General features: G+C 46.6%; 1 protein-coding gene across 1 annotated transcript in view; it reads right to left on the bottom strand.

The window, feature by feature from the left end:
• Window positions 1–17,880, bottom strand: part of Tmem132d (transmembrane protein 132D) — a 626,664-nt gene that overhangs the window by 450,572 nt on the left and 158,212 nt on the right. The window contains exon 2 of the mRNA XM_013350265.2: window positions 15,328–16,213. Within this exon, the coding sequence (XP_013205719.2) occupies window positions 15,328–16,213 (886 nt within the window). The remainder of the gene's footprint in view (window positions 1–15,327; window positions 16,214–17,880) is intronic.

Genomic DNA, 17,880 nt, shown 5'->3' on the forward strand with positions numbered 1-17,880 from the left:
AAGGAAGGAAGGAAGAAAGGCATGCAGACATACATACATACATACATACATACATACATACATATAAAAGGAAGGAAGGAAGGAAGGAAGGAAGGAAGGAAGGAAGGAAGGAAGGAAGGAAGGAAGCAAGCAAGCAAGCAAGCAAGCAAGCAAGCAAGCAAGCAAGCAAGCCATGGAAGTTGTGGAGTACAGCTAGATCAACCCAGAGAGCCCAAGCCACCCATCGAATCTGCAGCCCTTGGGCTATTCAAGCTGAGCTCAGGAGAGGCAGGAAAGACAAAGAGCCAGAAGCCAAGACATTGGTGACATGAAATGGGGCGGCAGGAAGGGGAGAAAGCAGAAGGATTTTGGACTCTTGCAGTCAGGGAGGGAAATTAACATTTTAATTTCCTACTTAAAATGCCGACCTCTTCTATGCAAGGGCTGAATAAGTTAGCATATCATGGCCTGCCGGGATATTTGCAAACAGTTTTGTGGGACTTTCTAGACTTTGCAAACTGGGAGATAAACATCTCCGTGACTCAAAACTCATTACACCTTTGTCGGCGGCCTTTCACACGCGCGGTGTATGCTGCTTTTTCTAGCATGCGTGAACATGCCCCTTTTGCGGTGCTAGAGGCTCAACCCATGGCTTTGAGCATGCTAGGAAAGCACTCCACCGTCGCGTCATGTTCCAGCCCCTGCTTACTTCTCATTTCGACACAGGGTTTTTAAGTTGACTAGGCCAAACTTGAATGTGTAATCCCCCTGCCGCAGCCTCTTTAGCAGGTGGGAGGACAAACCTATCCCATTAGACCCAGCTAGAATAAGCATATTACAAACACTCTGAGTTTTATCTTTTGCCTACTTTGATTTTATCTATTGCCTAATCATTAAAAACTTCAAAGTGACAGTGTGTTTTAGCTCATTTTGAGAAAATGTGCCAATCTGAAATTCTGACTCCTTTCTATAATTAAGAGCTGTCAGGTTGCTGTGGAGGGGTCTTGAGGGAAATTTAATCATTTTCTCATTTTATACGGAATAAATTCTATTTTAATTCTACCGACGAGGCTCTCCAAAGAGCAAAACTGCTGTTGCGGGTAAGCTTTTGAAACAATGGTTTCAGCTGCCCCAAGCTCCAGCAGATACCACAGTGGGCTGCGAGCCCGAGGGATCCCGGGAACACACATATGTACAATTGGCAGGATCTGTAGCCTATCTCTCCCCCATGTGCAAAAGGGAAAAGAGAAATAATCTCAATTTTGGAAGCATTCATGAAAAACTCTTGGAAATATTTCTGATGTTTCTCTCACTGGGCTGTGGAGTCACTGAAAATGTCTCTTGGCAGGAGAAAGAGAGAAAACAAAAAAATAGGTAAATATTGAGAGAATATATGAAAATATTGTTGTGTAATATCCCTACCAAACAGAAGAGAGAAGCAGAGATTCATGGCCTCACGTGAAATGCGTTTCAACTTTGAGAGCCAGCAGTAGAGTTGAAAGAAGATGGCTGATGAGTTCCTGCTTAGTGAACAAGACACGCTTTGGCAGTGCTAAACTGACCATAATGACATGTTTCCAATATGAAGGGTGAGTATTCTGTAGCAAGGAAAAAGTACATGTGGCCTCCACCAGATCATAGAAGCTGCCCTCAGCACCCACAGAGCACTGTTCATTGGAACCAAGTGAAGGGAAGTTGAATATTGGGCAATTAGCTTAGAGGCGGTGGGAAGTGAGAAGTCAGGCGAACTGAGGTGTAAAGGGAAGGCACAGTGGGATGTAAGTGGGCTTCCCAGGGGCACCATGCTGCATGCACAAGCTCGTCAAAAGGCTGGCCTTAGGTGAAGCAGGAGGAGAGGCCCCATGATGGGTATAATAAACAATAGATGGTTCGCATCAAGCAGACAAGGAAGCATAACACAGCACAGCACAGCACAGGAGTTGGTCTGTCTTCCTGAGCTAAGTAACAGGTCCCAGAGAGCATGTAGCAGGGCAAGAATGGGTTGCACAGGGCAAAGGGTTCACCACACAGACAGGTGGCAATAGCCTGGATCTTGAATGTCCCCTCAAGCTGCTGTTTAAAGGCCTCATCTTAGTTGGTGGTGCTGTTGGGAGGAGGTAGGGCTCAGCTCAAGGAAAGAGAAGTGGGTCACTAGGATCATCCATCTTTTCCTCTCTGTTTGCTTCCTCATCACCATGATGTGAGAAGCGGCCAATCCCAAGTGCTCCATCACAATGTTCTGCCTTGTCATTGACCCAGCCAACACAATGAACCACAGAGGGGAATCTCGGAAAAAAATGGGTCAAATAAGTCCTTCCTTCATTTAAGTCGATTCTTATATTGCAGAGATGAGAAGCTGAGCGACTCATAAGGACTAGTAAAGTCCAAGTTATGCCATTGACTATGGGATCCCAGGTTGTCCCAAGGCAATCCCACCTAACGGTGACAACGTAAGCATGAAAACATGCATTTGAGGTGGCATTCAGTTAGGAGGAGGCAGATCCTTTAGGTAAAGGGCTCTGGAGCTGGATGGAAAGGGTTTTCCTTTCAAGATCAAATAATAAATCAAGGAGGAAAGAGAGAGATTTCCAGGCATGCCCCCAGGCAGATCTTGGTCTCAACAGTTGGCTACTTCCTCTATTCCAGAAGACCATGTGTAGGTCAAGGACATTCAAGCTAAAGTGATTGCCTCCCAAGGATAAAACTGACTTCCATCATGGTCCTCCGACTCTCACTTCCTGGCTGCTGGCTAGATGTGATGATTTGAATCACACAGGATGGCAGATACTCAGAGACAGCTGAGGCCTCACCTTATGACAATCTTCTCAGGGTCGCTGACAGTGTGAACTAAGACATTCTGAGTGTGCCAGGCATCTGAGACTTAGGGCTGTGTGTTCCAGTGGCTTGTGTGACCTTCCCTAACTGTTACAGAAGTTAACAGCATGGCTTAGGGAACCAGAGTCAACCCAAGCCTGCTTGCTTGAGGAGAGGCAGGAATAGTGAGGTTGGCTTGTTAGAGCAGACTGGCTCAGGGTAAAGTGATCCAAGATGGTGTTAAGACCTGTGACATTCCTTACAATTCGAGTCACATTTTAAGAGTTTCTTGGGCCCTCTTACAAATCTACACAACCATGCAATGTTTGGCATACACAGACACAGACAGATACACACACAGATGGATAGGTATGTGGCTAAACAAATATGTTAGTGTGTATTTTTAGGAGTCTTGAGACATGCACAGATGCATAGATCCGCATGACCATCATTATCAGGGCAATAAATCAGGGCCTAAGGCTCCACAGAAATTCCTCTGCCTTATCCAGCCACAAGGGACTCTCTAACCTTACAGTCTTGAAAGAACCTACAGACCCCCTCCCCCCAAAACCCACAGCTAGCATGCTCCCGTGAGAACGCCCTGTTTGTTTGAAAGATTTTCAGGACCTGCAGCTAGCCGGCTCTCATGAGAACATCCTGTTCGTTTGAGACCCTCAGGACCCTCTCAGGACCTGCAGCTAGCCGGCTCTCATGAGAAGATCCTGTTTGTTTAGGGAAACAGGATGCCTATAGTCAGCACATGTGCCAAACTTAGAATATCAGCAGTTCACAAAAGAAACAATTCCCCCTATGAAAGATCCCAGCTTAGCTGTTGTAATGTCATTTCGCAAGGCTTTTGACAAACAGATGTAAGTGCAGAGTGAGGTCAGGGCCCCTGGCTGCAAAGCAGGATATCGGTGAGATAGGACATCTATACAACAGGATATCTGTTGCCATACATCTGTGCTGGGAAAGGAAAAACCAAAAAAGGAACAGGATATCTGTTACCATACATCTGTGCTGGGAAAGGAAAAACCACTTATGCCCCTTGCCTCATTCCAACCGACCACTAACCACGCATCTGCTTCTGTAATCTGCTTTTGCCGCCCTCTTTCCTATAAAAAGACCTCCTCCCAGTCTGCAGGCGCGCAAGTCCTCCGAAAGACTTTGCCGCCCGCAAGTACCTGTGTTTACCTAATAAACCTCTTGCTAATTGCATCCTGTGGTCTCGGAGTGTCCTGAGTTCTGGGGTCTTCGTCGGAGGGAAGGTCCTCTCGGAGGGTCTTTCAGTCTGTTTATGAAAATGCCACAACACTGGAATAATGCCACCCTTCTGTAGCTGTGACTGTCACTCAGCGTATCTCCTTCTTTCTGTTATTTTATGTATCTTAATGTTTTGCCTGCATAAATGTCTGCGCACTATGGTATGTAATACCGATAGAGGTCACAAGAGGGTGTTGGATTCCCTGGAACTAGAGTTATAAAATAGTTGTGAGTTGCCATGTAAGTTCTGGGACTCAAACCCGGGTCCTCTGCAAGCACTGCCATTACTCTTAACTGCACAGCCATGTCTAATCCTCTAAAGTTAATTTTCAGGAACATGGCAGTGGCCTGGAACAGGATAGATTGGATAGTTGATAATTATTGGCTCATGGGCTACAAGGCCCCATTCTCTCTACATCTATAAGCTTGAAAAATATCAGTAATGACTAATAACTTTTAATTTGGGAAAAGTTATCTCTGGGAACAGCAATTTCCAGACCAGGATGAAGTGTAGTTTGATGGGTTGCAAAGAATCCAAGGAGCCAGGGAGGAGGGGAGAGGGCAGGCAAAGCTAGGATTAAACAGTCCATTCAGGCTGGAAAGGGACACATCCATCTGCCAGCAAGAGTCGGAGCAGCCAGTACAGCCTTTGCATTGCTCTTGAGTGTGAGCCTGCAGGACCCAACAGCTTCCAGAGCCAATGGGACTAAGCACAATGTCCTGCTTTTCCATCAGGAACCATTACCCAATGTTCTTCAACTCTGAGGGCCCTCTATGTGCTGGATTCAAGAGTTCAAAGGGCAGACGCAGGCTAGTTAGAGAAAATGCATCTTGCCTGACACTGGGGTAACCACAAGGATAATGGATTGTGAAAAATGAGTATTACTCCTTTTGAAAAGGGACACAAGTCTATTAGGGGAAGGGAACCAATTCTAGGCCAGAAGGCAGGCAGGCATCAGTGCTGTGAACAAAAGCCTATGCCCATGGCTCACACCCCATGATGAAGACAGGGATGGCCCTTCATCTCCTACAGAGGCTCTGTTTGAACTTTGAAATGAAAGCCCTTGAACTTCCTCTGCTGTTAATGTTTAAGAATTTGGAAAACTTCAAACCAAGTGCTGGGGAGACAGAGACAGGCAGATCCCCGGAGCTTAGTAGCCAGCCAAGCCTGCCTTTGGTAAGTACCAAGCCACTAAGAGACCCTTTCCCAAAGGGTGTGGACAGCATTCCAGATGTCAACACCTGAGACTGTTTTCTGACACCCCTACATACATGAACTGACATGCACCAACACTTACATGTGTGTACATGTACACACACACACAGGTTTAGAAATCAGAATTATAACAAATATTCTCAGATACCTGGAAAGAATAGCAAGTTGTAAGGTTGGATTCCCCAAGGCCCTGCAATAGGTTCTCCAAAGGACACAAATTCTCAACAGCATATGAGAAATCCTGGGAGACTTCAGTAGTGTCCCTCCTGACAAAGGGTGACACTGCAATTTTACTTGAAGAATCTCAGAGGCTTCACTAGATATATATATATATGGTTAGGTTCACTAAAGATAATTGCCTTTTGAATCTGACCAAAGAATCATGTCCACTGTGGCAAACCCGGTTATTTTGTTTGCATAATTATTGGTTTAAAATATATTTCATGGAATTGGAGAGGTGGCTCAACAGTTGAGAGCACGGACTGCTCCTCCAGAGGACCCAAATTCAGTTCTTAGCATGCACATTGAACAGCTCACTCCATCTACCTGTAAATACAGCTCCATGGGAGCTAACATCCTCTTCTGGCCTCTGTGGGTACTGCAGCCATGTGTACATACCCACACACAGACATATAACTTAAAGTGATACGTTGTCCTTTTTAAAGAAAGCACATTCCAGGACTAAATTGCTTCTGTATCTTCTGTAGGTTGTAACTGGTACCCACATTAGTCCAGAAGATTCTAAGCACATATCTTATTAGACCAGACCTGGCCCTGCTGCATATCTTAGTGGCTTTGAACATGTTAGGTTTAGCACCCTGGGGACCCTACACCTCTGCTGCTTTGGTTTTCTCTCAGTAGCCTCTAGACAGTGGGTAAATATGCTCATCTACTGAATGCTTGTGACTCCCACCAGCATGGAAGAGGAAACAGGTGACCCAGTGAGAACACAGCATGGTAACTGAGAACTGCCGGCCCTAGCGGTATAACCCAAAGTTAGAAGATGCCTCCAGAACTCAGTGGGTAAGGTGTGACAGTTCCCCCTGTGATCTCTGCCCAGGATGACTGAGGCTGAGAGCGTATTTGGCAAATGCTGGAGCCATTTGGGGGTTCTCGCAGCTCAGGAGGGAGCAGTGGTAGGTAAATTACAGCCAGGGGTGCTGCTTAGTACCCTACAAGGAACACCTCACAGGCAGGATGGAGATCTGGAATTAGCCAGTTCACACAGCCAGTGAACTGCATTCAGGAAAGAGTGCTGAAGGCCGTGACCAGAGAGTCTCAGAGGCATCACCAGCCCTAAAAGATGACCCAATGTTCCCATCAGCAGAGTCGGGCTCCGTTACACAAGAAGGCAGCCTGTGTCTTTATACATCTCATGGCCTTTGGTTTTAACTACGCAAATAATCCCATCAAGAGATATTCTGGACTGCAGCTTCCAGCAGCTCCTGCTATGCCGTGGAGGGTACCTGGGAAGAAGACCCCTCTCCACCACAACTCACAACAGAGCAGAGAGCAGACAGAGAGTTGGCCTCTAGCAATGGGAAGGTCCTTGGGGGACATAGTAGTTGCTGGGGACACAGCAGTGCAATGCCTCCACGCTCCCACACTGAGCATACAGCAGGGGTTGCCCAAACCCCTAGTTCGCCTAGCTGCTAGCTGCTAGTCTCATCTCTGCCACATGCTGTGCTGTTTCACCATACTTACGGACTTCTTGGTGAGGATCAGTTCAAGCTTCTCAGGGCCTTTCTCTCCTGGCTCCCAGCCGGCACTGAGAGATAACATCCCCCTCCTCTACCTACTTCTTTTGCATCTCTGCAAACGTGGAGGTGATCAGGTCATGAAGGACCACTGTTTCCATGGGCAAATATGTCTTCCTAAATCACTGCACCACCAGAGGCAGCTCAATTAACAGCAACTATATCTAGAGACTTACCTGAGCTGGACACTCAGTGTGAGGACCATGACAGGGGTATAAAAATACCTGGGAGGGCAGACAGAGGGTGAAGACACAGCTCGAAGGTTAATCCACACAGGAAGCCTGTCTTGAGAGGGCCAGCGGGTCAAGCAACAAGGCCACCAGTATCTGTGGAGAGGGCTGAACCTGTCCCACAGAAGTTTAAGAATCCAAGACCAGGTGCTACCGAGGACGGCAGTGGCAGGCCAAACTTTTTAATAAGTTCATGAATTCAAAGTTGGTTCAGATGCACCATTCTTCCCAGGGACCCAGGCACAGAGGCCAGTGCAGGTGAAAGAGGGGATCTGGCCCTATGCCTCAATGGGAGGAGTATCCAAAAACACACAGGCATTTCCAATCCACCAGTCTCACTTTCTCTGCACGAGACCATAGAGGAAGGGGACCCCAGAGATCTGAAGAGAGGAGGCATGCAAGCATCTGGCTCACTCTTTAGCCAACCCTGCGCCCAGTCTTTTTTCCTTCTAAAACTACGGCTTTTGCTGCGTTTTAAAAATAGATCTGCAGAGTTGGAGCCTGCTTGGTGGCCAAAGCTCTTGCCATGCAAGCATGAGGATTGGAGTTTAGATTCCAGACACTTGCAGAGATGCCAGGCGAGCATGGCAACCCTTCTACAATTCCAGCCTTGGAAGGCAGAGTCGGGGGATCCTTGGAATAAGCTGAAGAGCTAATCTTGCCTTGCTGGGGAGCTCTGGGTTTGAATAAGTGGAAGAGCAATAAAGGATGATTCCTGACATCAGCCTTGGGTCTCTACATACATGTACATGCACATGTATGAGCCCCCATATACATCTCAGCACATGCCAACAATCATGAGCACACAGCTGAAAAATGGAAGGATAAAAATATATTTGTGTTTTATATCTTCAGAAGGGGAAGGAAGCGGAGGCCCAGCTCGTTGTCACATCTCACCCTGGAATATGCTGGGTTGGACACCTCCGGAGTTATTATCAAGGAAAGTGCTTCCTAAATGGCTTCCGGCATGTTCCTTTCTGTATTTGTTCTTTGAAGTTTAACTTAGAGGAAACCTGCTACTTATGTACTTACCAGCAGACTCTCAAAGAGAAATCAATTCTGGGAGTTCAAAGTGACCTTAAGTTGTCTGTTTGCATTTCCCCCGATGCCCTGCATTTCATGGCCAGCTGCATTGATCTACTGAGCATTGAATCCATTGCCAACCTGCGCTTCAGGTCCCCTTTGCGCTTTATTTATGCTCTGTAACACCTGAACAAGGAAGGTGCCCAGAAATTGCAGCTCCGTGAGTCTCAAGGACCCTTCCAAGATGCACGGGAGGGACATTACTGAGGCAGGTGCCCAGGATGCCTGACTTCAGGAGCTGAGCTGTGCTCTTTCTCTCAAGTGTCCTGTGGTCCTAGTGGGTAAACACAATGCTTTTTATCTGAACAATCCTATTGTTTTTGCAATGTCTAATGTAACACTAGGAGTCCTAGGAAAGGCCACTGTCTCTCACACAGCCACCCCCACTAGCAACTTCTGTTCCCACTACTCATATTGTTCTCTCTGCCCTCATTCCTGGATAAATGAGAAATGAATAGGCAATGCTCACACACACCCTCCACACACACAGAGGCCCCAGAAGACTGCCATGACTCACTTTCTAGGAGAACAAAAGGACTGTGGGTAATGTGTTCCTCTTCAATCTACCTAGCTGGTTCTCATCAGAAAGGTGCAGAGATTCTACTCTTCAGCCACTTCCCTTAGAGGTTCAACAGACAGACAGGATGAGAAGCTTGCACCTTTCAAATGTATTTATCCCAAGATCCAGAGTGGGAGTGTTCTGACCACATATGTCCTCATTCCTGAGGCTCCTGGTGGGTACAAACCACACACAACTGGCTTTAGGGAAACATGAGGCCGAGTTTACAGAGGAAGAGAAGTTGTGGGCAACACTGTACACAGCACAGACAAAAAGAATGTAGAGTTACACATGCCCAAGGTCCACATCCATCATCATCATCATCATCATCATAATCATCATCATCATCATCAATCATGGCGACCATCATCATAATCACCAACACCATCAGCAGCATCACCATTGTCACCATCGTCAAATTGTTGTCACCACCACATTAGTCACCAACATCACTATAATCTTCACCATCACTACCAACATCATTATCAGCACTATCATCATGACCAGCATCACCACCATCACCCTGATCACCGTCATCACCATCACTATCACCATAAGCATTACCATCTTCATGCGTTGCTAATTCCAGTCTCCATCTGTTTTTAAGGGGTCAGCAACTCAGCACTTTGTAGCAAGAACCCCTGGATCATAGTGGTCAGGGGTCATAGTCAGTGAATTTCTTTGCCACAGCCAATGCAGAGGCTGCTTTCTACTTGGCCTCTGCAAAGGGTAGACTGTTCTCCTGCTCTGGCATGGCCAGGGGTTCAGTGTGCCCTGGGCATGCCCAAATGATGCTCCTTTTAGGATGCAGAGTTTAACAGATGTCATTGGGCATTTACAGGGTCGATCTCATCTGCACCAGAATCCCTAGCTCCCTACAGGTTTACAAGAAAGAAACGCCTTGTTCTTCATAAAGGCATTTTAGGAGCTACTTCTCCTTACAAAAGCCATGCCTGTCTCCTCTCTCTCCCCTCAGATCTTGCAAGGTAGAAGTTAGGGGACTCAGTGAGGGTCTTTGCTTGGTACAGCAATGGCAGAGAGGTGCTGGGGGACTCAGGATGACAAGTTGGAGAGGTGTGTCTCCATGCTGGCCTCTGTTCCCCAGTCAGACTCCACTCTGTCAACACCCCCTTCTCAGTTTTTATTCCATGGGTTCCTCAGTGACCACCAGGAAGCCATTGGTTAAGCTAGCTTGCGGGATGTGTCGCCTACAACTAGAACTATTCCGGGATTCAAATTGACTTCCTCCACCTGAACTAGATTGAGAGATGCCCTGCTAGGTGGAGAACAGCTCACAGGAGCCCCGAGGACTGAAGGAAACCCAAGGCCAACCTCTCCCCAACTCATCGCTTTGTAGAAGCCCCAAGTCTTCTACAAAGCAGCTTGCTACCTGTGATGGCTACTGTTGGTTGTCAACTTGATGACATCTGGAATTAACTAAAACCTGAGCAACTGGGTAGACCTGGGAGAGACTTTCTTTTTTTCCTTTTTCTTAATTAAACCATTTGAAGTGGGAAGACCCACTTTTAACCTGGATCTTTTGAAGAGGGAAGACCCATCCTTTTATCTGGACCACAACTTCCTCTGGCAGCCTATATAAAGGATGGGGAACAAGGAAGCTAGCTCTCTTTGCTTGCTTGCTTGCTTGCTCTTGATCTTGCTGGCATTAGAGCCTGCTTCTTCAGAACTCCAGCATATACCGAAGACCAGGTAGGACATTCAGCCTTGTAGACTGAACAACTACTGGCTTCTTGGACCTTTCATTGGACTAGCTGGACCTCAGCCTGTAAGCAATTCTAGTAAATACCCTTCATATATGTTCCTCTAGAGAACACTGAGGAATATACCACCCAAAGGGCATCTCCAGACCCATCCTGACTCCCCAATCACATGTCAAATTCTCTTTTATATACCCTTGCTTTCTCTTTCATAGGTCTTTTATTGTCAAGAAAATCCCAAGGCTTAAACCAAAGCAGCTTTGATAATTTAGTTTTAATTAACATTTATGCATATGTGTGCATGCCTGTACGTTTGTGGGGGTTGGGGCGAGCGTGCTATTGAGTATCTGTGCATGTGGAGGTGCAAGGTCAGCCTCAGGTGTTGCTCCTCCGGAGCCAACCACCTTATAGAGACAGTCTCTCAATCAAGCTGATTCAGCTAAATTAGCCATTGAACCACATACCACCATATATGGTATTTTTTTAAATTTTGTGAATATTGGAGATCAAACTCAGTATCTTGTGTTCACATGGTAGGATCTTTCCTATATGAGGCAGCTCCCCAATTCCCAAAGCATCTTTAATCTGACAGTGCAGGATGCAAAACTGTCAAAGAGTACTTGAGCATATAGTATTTTCAACTGCAGAGCCACTGCAAGTCCTAAGTGGGCTTTGCTAATGCTCAAGAGGGATTCGTTCATTCATGGGACTTAAGAACAGCCCTGACTTTGGGAAGAGCCCTGATCTGTCTGAGTTCTGCCTTTTATAGCTCTGGTCTCTGTCTTCCACGTGAGCTTCCTTGACTTTGAGTAAATATTCTACTCAAACCTTAGTTCAACCTAAGGACCAGGGTTTCCTAGAGATTCAGTTTCTATAGGGGAAGCAGAAAGGAACAGCTGATATGGGGGGAGAGAAATGGTCCCCATGTTCATCTTCTCCAGCTTGGCATTTGGGCAGTCGAAGCCATTGGTGGCTTCTGAGCCCTGTGTCCTGGGGAGAGGGAGATAAGAAGGGAATGTGGCAGATTGGATCTCAGAGCAAAGGCCCCAAGTGCTGTGGGTGTTTCAGTTCTTCATGGAAAGGAAAACATTTTCTGAGATTCAAAAGGACTTGGATGTCCATAAATTCAAAGTGATTTGCTTTTCTTCTGCAACGTGGGCTCCAAGAGTAGAGCAGCAGGGTTGGATAGATTTTAGAAGACAACAAGCTATCTATTGGGGCTTTCTTGTTCTCGGTCCCTGCACTTCTACACACATACACACACACACACACACACACACACACACGCACGCACGCACGCACGCACACACGCACACACACACGCACACACACAGCTCGTTAAAACGTACTTATAATTTGGTACCCAGAATGGAAAGTCCCAGCCCCTCATGTTTCCTCCACAGCATCCCCCGAGGTTACAAGCACAGAAAAGCCTAACCCTATGTTTGAAGACTCAAATGACAGGCTCGCCACATCACCAGGTCCAAGATTATACTGTCTACTTATACAGAGAGATTAGATCCATTCAAGACTGAAGTATGTTAAGTGTGTAGCAAGCATATATCCGAGCCCAGGGAACATCGTAGAAGTGGAGGCAGGAAGAATATCAGAACCAGAGGATGGGGAGGAGAGCTGTGTGTTCTGAACATGGTGTGGCTGCTGCACCTCTGAACTCAAAGAAGCTATGATTACCTGTACATGATCAATCTAGATAAAAAAACCCAGCAAGAATGAGGGAGGAACTAGCTAAAGAGTTAGTGGCAGCTGATAGCTGCTAGAGGAAGCAGGACGGGACATTCTTTTTTCTTTCTTTCTTTTTTTTTTGAGGACAATCCTATTGGTAGGTTTCCCATGCTCTAGTGGATGATTCCCACCCCCATGCACAAATGTGCAGCATTAACTGGGCTTAGTGGGCTATAAAGGAAAAAGACATGAAGTCGGGAAAGTATATACTGGGGGAATGTGGAGGGAGTTGAAGGAGAAAATGAAGAGAAGATGTATTACATTGAATGTATGTCAAAAAAATTCTCAAAAATTAAGAAAAATTTAAAACTAAATCCATAAGGAATGAAGTCTGAATAAATGTACATTTTCTCTATATCTGAAACCACCCAAACTTGGACTTACAACCAGAGCCAAAAAACGTACAAGGGTGCAATGTGTTTGTTTCCGAAGGTGCAAAGGGCTGAGCCTAACCTTGTGGGCTGTGTGGCCCAACAAAGGGGATGTCTTTTGGGTCTACTGGAGAACCAAGAGAGCTGATCTTACTCCAGACTCCATTTACTATATTACAGATGGTGACAGGATTCCAAGCCTTGTGTGAAACAAACACACATAGAGATGTTTCTAGAAAAGGCTAGATGAGCTCACTTCCTGAAGCCAAAGTCCAGAGGATGGCGAGATTCCACCCCTGGCGCAGGAATCCATCACCAGTCAATGATCAGCAAGAACAGCCAAGGAAGAATGGCATGGATTAGAGCAGAGGCCCGCTCTTCCCATGGTTTCCAGACAAAGCACTTCTCTCATAATTGGCCTTCTTTACAGATGTTATGGAAGGCTGCTGAATTTGGAAACTGAAGCACACACTAGTAGGTCCTGTGGAGGACTTGCGACCAGCTGCAGTGAAATCTGATGGCCAGACAGACAGAATGAAGCACAAGTGTGGTCACAGTCCCCCAGATGCCTTCCCATCACACACCCTCCACCCCGCCTCTTTAGCTAATCCCCAGATGCCCAGAATATGAAGTCAAGGTCTTTTCCTCCCAATTTTTGTCAAGTTCAACTATTAGACAAATGCTGTTCTCTGATGTCTATTGCTTTAGTCAAAATTAAAAAGGAACCCTGAATGACAGGTCAGAATCAACTTAAATTGTGAGTTCAAACTAAAGAACGATTTGTTTCCTTGAGCTCATCACTCTTAAACAGAGCAGAAGGGAAAAGGAGTTGCGGGTAGAGAAGGAGAGAGAGAAAGAGAGAGAGAGAAAGGAGTTAAGAGTCTGGATGAGAAACTGAAATCAGATTGGTAGCTAATGAACTCGAAAATCCACAGGCAACATGTACCACATGCAGGTACATCCATATTCTACAGGATCATGATGAAATCAATGTCTTGAGGGATGGAGAGATGGATGCTTCGGCATTTAAGAGCACTTGATGCTCTTGCAGAGGACCAGAGTTCAGTTCCTAGTACCTCTATCAAGCAGCTCCAGGGTTATGATGTGCTCTTCTGGCCTCTGTGGGCATTACGATCATGTGGCATGCACTACCACCACCACACCACACCAAACATATACACACAAAGCAAAAATATAAAACAAATAGATTTAAAAAGTAAGAAGACAAGAAACAATCTGTTTCCCAGCAGGCCTAGTCATGCCGTGCTGTTGGACACCGCAGCCCACCAACAATGCTTGTCCTAATTAATTAAACAGATTTACCTACATTTAAAATGAAGCTAAAGTCTTTAGTTACATCACAGTTGACACAGGGCGAGTTCCTCTTGCATATTATATTTCCAAAAAAATTTCAGAGGGTTTTTTCTAAAGTGTACAGTGCTTCTTTTAAATGTCTCCTCTTTGCTACAACCTTACATAAGAAATCCAAGATCCTACCGCATATTCCCCACCCTTTACGCTCTCTCCTTTCTTTTTTAAACACCACATTCTATTTCCAGGGAGAAACAAAGTGATAACTTTGAGGCTGGTACCACTTTATACTTAGAGCCTGTCTGTCTGGAATAGCTTCTGAGTTGGCAGAGCCACGTTCTCCATCCTTCCTGACAACTGTCGCCACCGTTTGCAGATTTGCTGAAACTGTGAGGTGTTTAAAGACCAGATTGTGAAGTCGTTGACTTGGGGAACCTTCAGTGCCCCGAAGGGTGTCCATAAACCCTCCATGAAGGCTGAGCGATCCTGACAACATCCCCGGCTCTTCTATGACAGACTGAAAGTTTCATTAATACTAAAAAGGATGTTTTATGGTCCCAGAGAGATGGCTAAGGAGTTAAAAGCACTTGCTTGCTCTTCTTGTGCACCCTAATTCAGACCACAGAACACACATCTGACAGCTAACAACTCCCCATAACTCCAGCTCCAGGGTGATTTGATACCCCCCTCTGACCTCTGTGGGCATTGCACTCACATGCACACACCCGAACATAGATATAGTTACAGACAGACAGACAGACAGACACACACACAATTAAAAATAAGATAAGTCTTGATAAAAAGGAAGAACATTCTCTGGACTGGTGAGATAGTAAAGTGTTCACCATGCAAACATGGGCACCTCAGTTTGATTCCCGGGATCCATGTAAACAGCTGGGCATAGAACAAGTGTGGTCTCTGGATTCAAATGCTGGAGGGTGGGGAGAGCAGGATCCTGGGGTCTCACTGGTCAGCCAACTGGTCTAACCAGCAAGCACTAGGTTAGTGAGAGACACTGTCTCAAAATAATACTATAATAATACCTGAGCAAGGATACCCATGGTTGACCTGTGACCTCTATATTCATTCATATACACATGTACCCCCCAAAAATGTTCATAATTAAGTTGTCAACCAGCACCATCAAACTAGCCCTTACATTTCACAGTGAGAACACCGCATGTGAGCACCTGACAGGAACTTCATGCTAGAGGCATAAACACAGCAGCCTGGCTGGACCCCCCAGGGCTGCCTGCCGCACACAGATTTGAGAACCTGCTCACCTCAGTGTGAAGTGATCCTCCGTGCAGTTCCTAGAGACGGAGATGGGGAAGGTGAGTATGTCTCCTTGTCGGACAGTCTTGGGGACATAATGAACGGCCACATTGCTATCTAAACGCAGTTCCCTCAGAGGTGGACTGCTGGGGGCCTCACGAAGGAAGACACTCCCAATTCTGTGCAAAGGGGGGCTGGATTCATCAACATCATTGTGGCCGGGCAGAGGGCCACCACCCTTCCTCAAGTCCTCCTTGGCACAGTCCCCTCGCTCATCCCCTGGCTGTACTGCATAATACAGTTCCACGGGACTCCCTTCGGGCTGCTCTGTGGGTCTCCTGCGCCCAGACACAACTGTAGGGGGACTGAACCAGCCAGGCAGCATCTCCAGCTGGGCCACACACAGTCCCAAGGCTCCACCTAGCTGGCAGCTGCCCCGAACCTCCCTGGTCTCTCGGAAAGCAAAGACCCGCAGACAGGGGAGCTTCTCGTCTCTGTGGTCATCCCAGTCTCTGCCCACAACGTGGAAGAGCACCTGCACTTTGGGATGGCTCAGGTAGACCTTCTCCTGCAAGATGTAGGCCTTCAGCCTCCAGTTAAGGGAGAAGGTATTGGTGAATCCGAATGGGTTGGAAGGCAGCATCAGGTCCTGGGGCACCACCTGCTCAAGGGAGAAGGGCCCGTAGCTGGCGTTGAGCACCGGCAGCCGCTTGGACTTGTAGATCAGAAAGGACTCAACCCGCGACTGCAGGCTGGAGTTGCGCATGATGTCCTGGTTGGCCTCCTTCAGGAAGAAGGACACATCGGCATTGTTGATGTGGTAGGTCACCGGGAGGTAGGTAGGCAGTAGCGAGAACCGCTGGATGCTCTCCAGGATCCCTCGGCCTTCCGTCACTGTTGGGAGGAACCGAGGGCAGGTGTTAGTGATCCCGGGACACCAGATTTGTAGCCTTGGATAGCACACTGGTAACCACCCACCGCCCACCTTTGGACCCGTGATGCTGTTCTGGATTAGCCAGGGTTTCTTCTTGGATTCAACTCAATGTATAGAAAATATAGGCAAAGGAGCTGGGTGAAAGGGCTCAGTTGGCAAAGTGCTTACCACACAAGCAGGTGGGAAAGAAGTACAAACCCCAGAACCCACCTTAAAGAGAAGCTGATCAGGGTAGAGAGATGGTTTGGCAGTTAAAGGCAAGGCTCAAAACCAAAAAGACGATGAACACAGTGGTACATGTCATTTCCCCAACCCTGGTACAAGTCCAGGGTTGGGAAAATGAAGACAAGAGGGAGGATTCCTGGAGTTCATTGGACATCTAGACTAACTTAATCAGTGAGTGCCAGGTTCAGTGAGAGACCCTGTCTCTAAACACAACATGGAGAAAGATTGAGGAAGACATTTGACATTGACCTCTGACCTTGCATGTGTACACATTTGTGTGGCACACAAAGAAAATATATGGTAAGGATATATGCATACACACGTGCATGTGCAAACGATAGGTGACACAAATGTGTTGGGTGAGTATTTCCTCCAGACTGAAACCGTCCTTCCTAGGAGGTAGGGGGCTTGCAAAACTCACAAAGCGTTATAAGAATTCGCAAGATTACAAGTCACATCAGGACCTGAACAAGCTTCTGTTGCAGAGAACCTTTCCTAGGAGAAAATATTATCAGCCAAGTGTGGTGGTGCACACCTTTAATTCCGGCATTCAGGAGGCAGAGGCAGGTAGATCTGTGAGTTCGAGGCCAGCCTGGTCTACAGAGTGAGTTCTAGGACAGCCAGGGCTACACAGAGAAACCCTGTCTTGGGAAAAGAGAGAAAAAGGAGGGAATATTATCTTTGGTGGAGGGGTCTGCAATGTGAGTCCAAAGTTCCAGGGACAGAGCTTTAGCTGATCGTCACCCATATGGTGATCACTTCGTAGGGATGAAGCTGCCTTTTGGTCATCTGTGCTTCTAGGAGTAATCCTCACAAACTCTTTGGTTCACCAAGCTCAATTCGTGTGGAAACTATTTTCTCCTTTTAGTTGGTGGTGTCCTACCTGGGGTGAATAGGCATCTGTTTACATCTCAACCGGAAAAGATACCGCACAATGTCACTAGTGTTAGGTAGAAAAACTTGTCACTTGATACTCAAAAATGAATGTGTAAATAAGTAAAATTCAAACAAAATCGCTTTTCCCACCTAGGGATAATAATAGCTTTAAGGGGCTTAAGTCTCAGAGCATAAACAAGCAGGAGGCCTGGAGTTCCAATTCTCCAAACTCATATTAAGAAAAAGCTGGGCACAGCAGTACATGCCTTAAGCCCAGTGTGGGAGAGGTGGAGATAGGAGATGCCTGGAGCTTGCTGGACAGCCAGGCTAGCTGAATCAGTGAGCATCAGGATTGGTGAGAGATTCTGTCTCAAAAAATAAAGTGGAGAAAGATTGCAGAAGATGCCCCATATGGACCTCTGGTCTCCATCATTTTCACTTTTTGTTTGTTTTGGGTTTTTTTGTTGTTTCTGTTTTTGGTTTTTGCTAAAGAAGATGTCAAGAAGGGCTGAAAGGATACTAACAT

The sequence above is a fragment of the Microtus ochrogaster genome, chromosome 2 (genome assembly GCF_000317375.1).
Source record: "Microtus ochrogaster isolate Prairie Vole_2 chromosome 2, MicOch1.0, whole genome shotgun sequence".
Classification (NCBI taxonomy): domain Eukaryota; kingdom Metazoa; phylum Chordata; class Mammalia; order Rodentia; family Cricetidae; genus Microtus; species Microtus ochrogaster.